Source organism: Cololabis saira, chromosome 19, assembly GCF_033807715.1.
Source record: "Cololabis saira isolate AMF1-May2022 chromosome 19, fColSai1.1, whole genome shotgun sequence".
Lineage (NCBI taxonomy): Eukaryota > Metazoa > Chordata > Actinopteri > Beloniformes > Belonidae > Cololabis > Cololabis saira.
Window position 1 is genome coordinate 30,603,246 of NC_084605.1, and position 10,449 is coordinate 30,613,694.

At 39.6% G+C, this 10,449-nt stretch overlaps 1 protein-coding gene across 1 annotated transcript in view; it reads left to right on the forward strand.

The window, feature by feature from the left end:
* Positions 1 to 10,232, forward strand: part of LOC133418898 (carbohydrate sulfotransferase 15-like) — a 53,190-nt gene extending 42,958 nt beyond the window's left edge. Inside the window, exons 5-8 of the mRNA XM_061707797.1 lie at positions 4,765 to 4,921; positions 6,384 to 6,540; positions 8,266 to 8,413; positions 9,651 to 10,232. Of these exons, the coding sequence (XP_061563781.1) occupies positions 4,765 to 4,921; positions 6,384 to 6,540; positions 8,266 to 8,413; positions 9,651 to 9,850 (662 nt within the window). The 3' untranslated portion in view covers positions 9,851 to 10,232. The remainder of the gene's footprint in view (positions 1 to 4,764; positions 4,922 to 6,383; positions 6,541 to 8,265; positions 8,414 to 9,650) is intronic.
* Positions 10,233 to 10,449: the final 217 nt, after the last annotated feature.

Sequence of the window (10,449 nt, forward strand, 5' to 3'; positions counted from 1 at the left end):
GATCGGTGATCGATTTGCCTGGCATCGATTCATTTGGTTTCAGAACCGGACAGCTGCTCCAAAGAGCTTCTGAAAGAGCGAAACTAAAGAACGGTGTTAAGAAGTCATCTGGGAAACACCCGTATCTTAGGATTCTCTCTTAGTTCAAACCTTCTTTGAACCTCTCTTAAGTCCTTAAGAGAGGTTGGATCTGGGAAACCCGGCCAATGTCACTCATCAGTGAAAGAATTAAATATTTTCTGTATACACAGTGAAGATATAACAAAAGAAGTGTAGTATCAATGTGGTTTTGTTTGGTAAATTACAAATTCCATGTAAAGTGTTTTGACCCAATAAATAATGGTAAACTTTTTCCAGTAGCCTATGATAACTATAGAATGGTTTCTGGCATCTAAAAGTACCTAATGTGAGAAAAACTCAGGGTTACTGTTGGAAGTCTTAAAAAAAAATTGGCAAAGATAAAAAAAATACTATCCAATAAAATAAAATATATTAGGTAGAGGTGAAATGGAGTTGCATCAGTGCCCATGCTGTACGTGCTGTACATATTTGAAGGTACCCTCGATTTAGAGGTTAATATTGGAATTATCTTCTCCTCTGAAGCTTTGTGGTTATTTTAGCAAGACAATCGAAGAATTCATTCTGCACAATTTATTCCAGGATGGCTTCAGATAGAGAAAGAGGGCTTGAGTTTGAGTTTAATATGCCTGCAGTCCAGATATGTTTCCTCTTGAAAATGCATGGAGCGTCATGAAGAGGATAATCACAACACTGCCTGTTGCTTGCATCCAATTCTATATATATTATACTGTATATATTACATTTAATATATATATATATATATATATATATATATATATATATATATATATATATATATATATATATATATATATATATATATATATATATATATATATATATATATATATATATATATTTTACAATATAAAAATCAAACAGTCAGTACAGAAGAACAGTTCAAAATCATGAGTCACAGACTTAAAAAGCAACCGAAAGACAAGCTACTGGAACTTTTTCTTAGAGGGTTTTTTTCCCTCTGAACTCATGCATGTTTATTCCTTTTCTGATGCAAATAAAGATTGTTAATCACAAAAACAACATGAAAGAGAATTTTAAAGAGAGCGATCCCAGTCACTGTGTAGGGAATCTAATAAAAACATGATGCAATCTTACTAACTACATCTGTGTAGTGTTGTGGTCGTTACTGAACTATGATTTAAATATGTTTCCTTGTCTGTGATGGAACTGCTGTTAGCCTAAAACTAACTTCATTTTGAACCCTGCAAATGCTGCGTAGGCGCTCTCCGGCTGTAGGCCCTGTATCAAATGTCGTCTATCCCAATGAAACCTCAGTCTATCAGATGATGTTAGTCAGGAGCTAAGAGAATGAGATGCAAAAGAAAACACTATCTAACATCATACTAATCAGATCTCCAGGCAGCTTTAGTTGCGCAAACATTTCCTGTTCAGCATAATCTCCTCTCCTTTGTCAGAGAATCACAACACTTCAGAGCAGCTTTTACTCTCCTCTGGCTCCTGAATTAGTTGCTCAGGTCATGTGCCAATGCTGCGATGTGCACGTGGAACTGGCAATTTTCTGTACATTAATCAGGCTGCAGCTCCTTTTTTTTTTTCTTTTTCTTTTCTTGGCATGGACTGAAATCTACACGATTGTCTCCAGTGTTACGAAGCTGCCGTCGCAGGTGGTGGGGCTGAACTCACGGTGGCTCTTAAACAGCGACTTTCTCTTCAGGGAGGCGAGGGTGGGGAATTTTAAGTGAGCTGGTGACTCAGCAATAAAGAGTCTCTAACAGCTTAATAACGATGCGCTTCCTTGTGCCTCACTTAGCCACTTCTCTGAAGTGTCGTATAAAGGCATCTTTGTCTTTTTGTGTGAGGGCAGCAATATCATCCCCAGCAGGGTGGACAGGCCTCGCAAACCTCCTTCCTCTATCGCCATATCCTGTTTCCAGCCTCCCTGCGTCTATCTGTTTCCGTCTTTTCCCATCATGCGAACACTGGCCCAAACAAAGTGTGCAGCAGTGAGGAAGAAATGATTGGAGTTCTCAACAATAATCTTTTCAAATGGGACTGAGTTGGGGGCATTGAGCACAGCTTATAGCATGCTGGCCTGTTTTGTTTTCCTCTTTAAATAAGTAATCCTTGCAAGGGATGGCGGTGGGGGGGGGGGGGGGGGGCTGTGGCAAAGCCCCCTCTCGGTATTCAACCATGCCCTGGGAGAGCCCAGCAAGGTGCAGGCCTTTGGCCAGGATCTTCGGCCTCCGATTCCCTTCAACCGCCGGCCAAACCCGAGCCAATGCGGAGCGCCAGAGGCACGCCGGTCTGGCTCCTCCATTTGTTTGCTCTGTTACAGCCTCTCCCCATGGAGCATAATCAGCCCCTTTAATGGACACAGAGACCTTTAAATAGACTTGATCACGATGTGTATCATTGCAGGCCTAACTGCATTAGCAGCGATCCCGTTTCACTTTCGCCGTTGTCGTCACAGAAAATAGGTCCTGACTATCATCCTTTTTCCGAGGAAGGGACTGGAGATAAGGCTCGTGTTGTGCGCTCCGTCCGAATACATCACAGCTTCACTTGAGAGATAACAGAATAATGAAGGCACAGACAGTCTAATGAATCCTGCTATATCATTTTTCTCAGCAGAGGCTGATAAAGTTTCTGGGCTCAAGTTGTTTGAGAAACAACGTCGTCTGACTTGTTATGAGCCAGCAGAGTCATTGTTTGGACTGCAGTTATTCGGCAGTTTTTCTTCACAGCTAGAGATGCAATTACTCCGGCTTTTTGTTTGTGTACTTGCTTTGCAACCTCTCATTATGTTGACCTTCTCCGCGAGCGCCAGGTATTTGCTCTGCATGATGGTTTCACCCTCAAGTTAGAGCCAATTATATGAGGAAATTCAAACAAACGTTGATATTGTCTTGTAATGAGGGGGGAAAAAAAACAAAAAAAAAACAACCTGGGATGGAATTCATCCCTTTATATCAGAGGGAGCTTTGAGGGAGTTTACTCATTTATTGTCAATCTTGCATTTATTGTCAATCTTGCTTTATTCGTTCGATTCAGTAAACACAATTTTTCTGTGCATGAGATCTGCTGATGCTTGAATGGGCATTCTTTTCTGAAGCTTTCACCTGAAAACAGTCAGCAGCAGCTCGTCATTGTGAGGCCAAGCCGAGCAACCTTGAGCTAGATTCACAGAAAAACCATCAAGATTGTCATTGTCATTTTCCCTTTAGCTTTTTCAGAACTGTCAATTATAATAGGCGTATGGAGATCCTTACACACATACAAACGTGGCTCGACAGATCATGTCTTGTATTAAACGCTAAAAAAAACGTATGCTTATACTTTTCTAAGCAACCCTCCCCTATGCGTTCTCTACCCGGGGTCAGCTTAGGCACTGAAAAGTTAGAAGTGGTAACAGACTTTAAATACTTAGGTGTTGTTCTAGACTCAAATTTCTCTTTTAAAAAACATATAAAAATGATCACTAAAAAAATAAAGTTCAATCTTTATAATTTTAAGCACATTAGATGTGCCATGTCCAACACTGCTGCCCTAATATTTTTACATGCTATGATTTTCTCACATTTAAGCTACTGCATCACAACCTGGACCATGGTGGGGCCTACCACACTCAAGCCAGTGGAGGTTTTATATAAAAAAGCACTCAAAATCCTAGATAAAAAACCTATCTCATACCATCATTGCAACATCTTGGACAAATACAATCTATTAAGCTTCGACAACTTCTGCAAATTCTCATACAGTTGTCTAATGTATAAAACCCTACATGGCCTGGGACCACCTTGCCTCCAGGAATTTTTTAAATACCGACAGTCGCGGGTCACTGGAGCAGTGTCCAACAGAAACGTAGAGGTTCCGTTCAGAAAAACTGCTTTTAGCCATAACGCACTATCCATAAAGGGTAGTGCGTTATGGAATTCTATACCTGCAAACATAAGGGAATGCCCCTCATAACAACTTTTAAAAACCATATAAAAATTTGGCTCAGAGGTCAACAAATGTGTACACACACCTAATGTGTGCTTGGGCCTCCTCCTACCTACTAACTTTTTTTATCATTCTCATTTTACTAATTGTACTTGTCTTTACTAATTGTACTTGCCTTTGTTTCTGTTTTCTTTTTCTTATTGCATCTTTACCTGTTCTGCTTTTAACACCTTACCTGCCTATATTGGACTACAGATGGAAACTAGCCTTGTGCTATAATCTGGCACATTTACATATGTATATATGTTCATCAATGTGCATTGTCCTGAGAAATAAATAAATAAATAAATAAAATAAATCCTGACAGGATTTATCATTTAAAAATTTAAAATTTTCATTTAAAATTTAAAATTTAAAATCATTTAAAATTTCCCAACTACCGGTGGAGAAAATTTCTAGCAATAGATGCAAGGCACACATTGTTCCCCTTTTAGTCCTTTTGACTTCCCTAGGCATCATATGATGCTTTAAGACCTTTAAAAATGGTCTTGGTCGTGTTTTTCTTCAGTGAAAGAGATTACATTCCTCTGCAGCTTTGAGAGTTTTTCCAAAAGCCTACAACCTTGTAAACATGAGACGTGGATGTATTCAATGTCACTTTCTTTGTTATGTTCTGCGTGTCTGTGACTGCATCGTTGTAAGTAGTACAATGGTCTGTGTGCTTCTCTTTTTTCCAACCCTTGTGGCTGTGTTTCGTAGGAGAGGCCAGTGCTTCCACCATGTGGGATAACAACGCCTGGGTGTATTTCTATGAAAACACCACAGAGGGGGAGCCTCCCTTCCTCATCCAGGACTTCATCCACGCCCTGCAGCCTGACGCCCGCTTCATTGTCATGCTCAGAGACCCAGTGGAAAGGTAGGGGGGAAAAGCTCTACAACTGCATGTGCGCTCTAAACTGCCAGTAATTATACAGCTCTGAAACGTACCCCCTTCATAACTGTTTACCCCGCTCGCACAAACAGATACTTCCCAGAGAAACAAAAGCCCTGTTCTCGCTAAAAATGTGTTAACGCAGGCTGGTTTTTTGCATACGTTTTGTTGCAAGACACTGCCTGTTGCTTGCATCCAATTCTATATATATTATAGATTTAGTAGGCCCTGGGACCTGTGAGTTATTCTTTAGGAAGTGTGATTTATTTTTCTGGCATTTAACTTCATTTCAGAAACATCAGAGCATGCTCTCCAATAATTGTCTTTGTCAGACAGCCTGTGCAGCCTTTCCTGAAAACAGTTCTCAGGGAAATGAACCGCATGCTCAGTTAGATTAACCGTGCAGTTTTTATTATGTGAAACCTGTTTACAAGGTAGGTCTTCCCTTTGTGTAGACGCTGTGTAACATCTCAAACTAAACTGGGATAGAGCTTTTCCCTCGCTCTGTGTCTCCACCATCCTTTTGTTTTACAGGCTGATACAATATTAGACCATGATCATGTGCAGTTGACATTGAATAAATCTGCTATTTTTGCTTTACTTTAATCCCTGAATATCTGTTTTGAATAAAATATCAGTTATGGATGTCTTTCTTATTTATTTTTTACTGAAGTGGTGACATAATCAGGTGCTTTTTTCACTCAATCTGCTACCGGAGGTGTTTTAAACATTGCATTAGGGCTGTTCGATTAATCGATTTTAAATCGTAATCGCGATTATGTAAAAACATGAAAATCGTAAAATCGATTTTTCACTTTTTTTTATTTATTTATTTATTTTTTTTACCTTGTCTGCACACATATTAATGATTGATACCATATTAATGAATGATGGAAATACCTCTCAATACCTGCGACAAGTGCCCCATTACACACCTCTACCTCCTTCATGGGTTCCATTATTATTTAGCATGCAAAGACCCAGTTTAGTTTTATTAGAAAATGTCTTGTTTTATTTAATTGGAAATATAACTTACTGTATGTTTGCAAGTGCTGATTTGCTGATTTTTTTTTTCCAGAGATAAAACTTTATATTTTATTATATTTTTTAAAACTTTTTTTCAACTTATTTTACAGAGTTTTGCACTTTATTCATTCATTTTTGGTTTAATAAGAGCAAAGTTTGCACTTAAAGCCCAATGGGGCAAATGTTCAATAAAAAAACAGCATATTTGAAATCATTTCTTTGCCTTTTGTCAATTCACAAAATAATCATACCTACATTGCATACACCTCGTTTACTGTCAGCTGCAGGGAAACACAGCTCTTGAATGCATGAAGACAAAACAAAATATGGGCCACCGTAGTAGGTTTAAATCCAGCAGATCTATATTAAATGGTAAAAAATGTGGGAACCTTTGTTTACAGACCCATCTGTTGTCTTGCAGGCTCTACTCTGACTACCTTTACTTTGGTATCGCCAATAAGTCTGCGGAGGATTTCCACGAGAAGGTGTCAGAGTCACTGCAGCTATTCGAGGGGTGCCTTACAGAGTCCACAATGCGCTCCTGTGTGTACAACACAACTGTCAACAACGCCATGCCAGTGAGTGTTCCCCTCCTCCTGCTTTTGTTTTTCGCAGCCCCACTCGAAAGCGGCATTTAGCAGCCAGGGCATTAACTGGTGGGATTGGAGTAAAAGAAAGCGAGCGAAGACAGCAGATGGAGTAAAACCGATGCTTCATTAGCACATGCTAAAGCTCGCAGGACAGCCCTTTTAATGAAAGGGGTGGGCAACACCGTGCAACAACGGAGCAGTTTAACGCTTCAAGCCTCTCTGTGTGCCACTGAACCGCGGTTCGGCAGCGCTGGGAACTTCCGTCTTACTCCCAGACTGAGTCTTAGTGTCAGCCAGTGCACGGTCCTGGTGTTAGGCCCTTGGCCAGCTTTTCCCACAGTACCCAGAGGCAGACGGGGTGAGAAGGGGAGAACTAGACTGGCCAGTCCTCTTTTGGCTCGGTGCATAGACCGCCTTGTATTCAGAGGTTCCTGCTCTCCAAATGCCTCTGACAACCTTCGTAGTCCTGTGGGAGCACACTTGCTCTCTGCAGCTGGCCTGAATGTCCATCCAATAATATCAGACTTATAAGCTCATGTTGAAAAGCAACTGCTTCTGCTGCGATCCCCCGCTCCTGCGTCTCTATAATAAAATAAATGGCTTAATATAAAGGTCTAAAGCAGTTGGTTCAAACGCAGGTGGTGCTGCTCGTATCTCTTTTTCATATTCCTCCACTACTCTTCAGGATAAACAGCATATAACACCCACACACACACATGGTGTCTGGTGCCATCCAGCTCAATTTAAGGGGAAGACAAAGGAAAGCTGCTGTAAGAAGAACATGGGATCACCACTAGGGATGGGCGGTATGGACTAAAAAATGTATCACGATCATTTCTGGCATTTATCCCGATAACGATAAAAATGACACAAAAACGTCATCAACGGGAATTTATCCTTCTTTCTTTCTTTCTTTCTTTCTTTCTTTCTTTCTTTCTTTCTTTCTTTCTTTCTTTCTTTCTTTCTTTCTGGCTCATTTCTTTCTTTCTTTCTTTCTTTCTTTTGTTCTGGCTCCTTTCTTTCTTTCTTTCTTTCTTTCTTTCTTTCTTTCTTTCTTTCTTTCTTTCAGGCTCATTTCCTTCCTTCCTTCTTTTTTCCCTTCCTTCCTTCTTTCCTCCTGCTCTCTCCTTCCTTCTTCCCTTCCTCTTTTCTCCCTTCCTTCCTCCTTTCCTTGTTTTCTCCCTTCCTTCCTTCCTTCCTTCCTTCCTTCCTTCCTTCCTTCCTTCCTTCCTTCCTTCCTTCCTTCCTTCCTTCCTTCCTTCCTCCTTCCTCCTGCTCTCTCCTTCCTTCTTCCCTTCCTCTTTTCTCTCTTCCTTCCTTCTTTCCTTGTTTCCTTCCTTCCTTCCTTCCTTCCTTCCTTCCTTCCTTCCTTCCTTCCTTCCTTCCTTCCTTCCTCCCTCCCTTCCTTCCTTGTTTCCTTCCTTCCTTCCTTGTTTCCTTCCTTCCTTCCTTCCTTCCTTCCTTCCTTCCTTCCTTCCTTCCTTCCTTCCTTCCTTCCTTCCTTCCTTCCTTCCTTCCTTCCTTCCTTCCTTCCTTCCTTCCTTCCATAAATCAGCTTTACACAAAAACATCATCAACGGGAATTTATCGTTTTTATTTATCGTGAACGGTAAAATATCGCCCATTCCTAATCACCACCAAAGGAAGGATGATATTTTTAGCAACAAATTTCATTATCTCATGCAAGTTTCCAAATGTTTTCTTTGCCCACAGGTGAGATTGCAAGTTGGCCTGTACATTGTCTATTTAATGGACTGGCTGGCCGTCTTCAGCAGGGAAAAGATTCTGGTCCTTCGGTTGGAGGACCATGCCTCTAACAGGAAATACACAATGCACAAAGTCTTTGATTTCCTTAGCCTGGGTAAGTTTAATAACACCCCATGGGAGCAACACACAAACAGCTTGCTAAATACAATACAACGTCATGTTGCAATGGTTGTAATTATTAGCAGTGGGGTGGCAGACTGAAAGGGCTGCTGGTTAAACAAAATCTGATATCAGCCACACAAGCGTGATGACAGTGTGGTTACAATTTGTATAAGCTCACAGAGGTGTCAAAAGTATTCACATTCATTACTCAGGTAGAAGTATAGATACTAGAGTTTAAAAATACTCCTGTAGAAGTTGAAGTATCAACTCAAGTTTTTTACTCGAGTAAAAGTATAAAAGTACTGGTTTCAATACTACTTAAAGTATAAAAGTAAAAGTAATGTAAGGGGGAAAAAAGCCATTAAGGACAAAAGCCATTGAAAATGAATGCATCTTAGTATAATGCAAATATATTAAAGAACCATATATGTGTACTATTGAGCATTAACATGTGTTTCAGAGAGCAGGAGATATGATGACTAGTTGCCTATAAGTATTGTAATGGTGCAAAAAGTCAAACTTCAGACGCATGTTATCATTTATCCTAACCTTTATTGGAATGTACATCCAAGTTTAGTTGCAGGAATCTGAGGGAACGGATGTAAGAACAAAACTGGACAAGAACATCTGAAACAACCACAACCAAATTCACTCTATCCGGATGGAGCAATTTAACTGGATAGTTTTTTTTAAAGGCCGAAATGAAATAGAGTAACGAGGCTGTTTTTAAAATGTAAGGAGTAAAAAGTACAGATAATTGCGTGAAAATGTAAGGAGTAAAAGTAAAAAGTCGTCTGAAAAATAATTACTCCAGTGAAGTATAGATAACCAAAATTTCTACTTAAGTAAGGTAACAAAGTATTTGTACTTCGTTACTTGACACCTCTGTAAGCTTACACAAAAAGATGACTATGCCTTTGACAGTCTTTGATTAAAAATCAACATCAGCATCAACATTTAGATGCCAACCCTGTGATATGCAGAGGGTTGTATTGTATGATAAATAAAAACAGTTGTGATGTGAGAGCAGTGTACTTTGGGGATGAAACTCCTCTAAAACTGAAAACTAACTTTTCAAGAAGCAAGCCTGCTCTGTACGGTGTGATTTATGTTTTTTCGTATTCAGCGTATTTGTTTTATTTTGTTGATACTGTAGCTTAAGGAAAATGTGAAAAGTAGGACAAGGATGTGATAGAAGTGATGTTTTTTTTGTTGTTCTTGCTTTACAGGGCCACTCACAAAAGAAATGGAGTCCGAAATCACGAGAAGTCCAGCGTCAAACACCAGGAGACCAGCTGACAAAAACCTGGGACCCATGCTGCCCATCACTAAGGAGATCCTGAGAGACTTCTACAGACCCTTCAATGAGAAACTGGCAAAAGTGCTGCAGAATGACTCATTTCTCTGGGAGAACGTCTTAAAGCTCTGAACAGTCGGGGTTTTGAGTCGTTCACTGACGTATCAGCCAGCCCCTCTGCTCGGGTGACATCTCTCTCAAGTGCCCACGAAATTCCATTTTTAATTTTTTTTTTTTTTTTTGTAAATTTAAATTATTTTTAAATTATAAAAGCAAATATGAAATGATGAAAATAGCACAAGCAAATGTGGAGGTTTTGTATGATTATGTGTGTATGTGTGTGTGAGAGAGAAGGAGTGTGTGAATAAAAGTGATGTTGGCAGGTTCGATTGTTGTCTCATGACCAGATGTACAAAATTAAATAGTAAATTTCAATATATTAAAACAGAGGCTTATGTTGTCTTTTTCCATTTGATTTGATTCATTAAAAATACCCCTGCAGCCAGGACTGAAAATAAGATTGTGGCATTGTTTTATTACCTTTTTAACTGAAATACAACTAACAAATTCTTCTAAATTTTGTGTTATGCTCAGTGGCAAAAGCTGTTATCGAAGCACAATGAAAGATTGAGACAACACCGCCCTCCTCTGTAATATGCTTGTAACTGCAAGCAGTAACTGCCTCAAGATAAAAACCCAGGAAGCTAAAAATCAAGACTTCAAATGTGTTT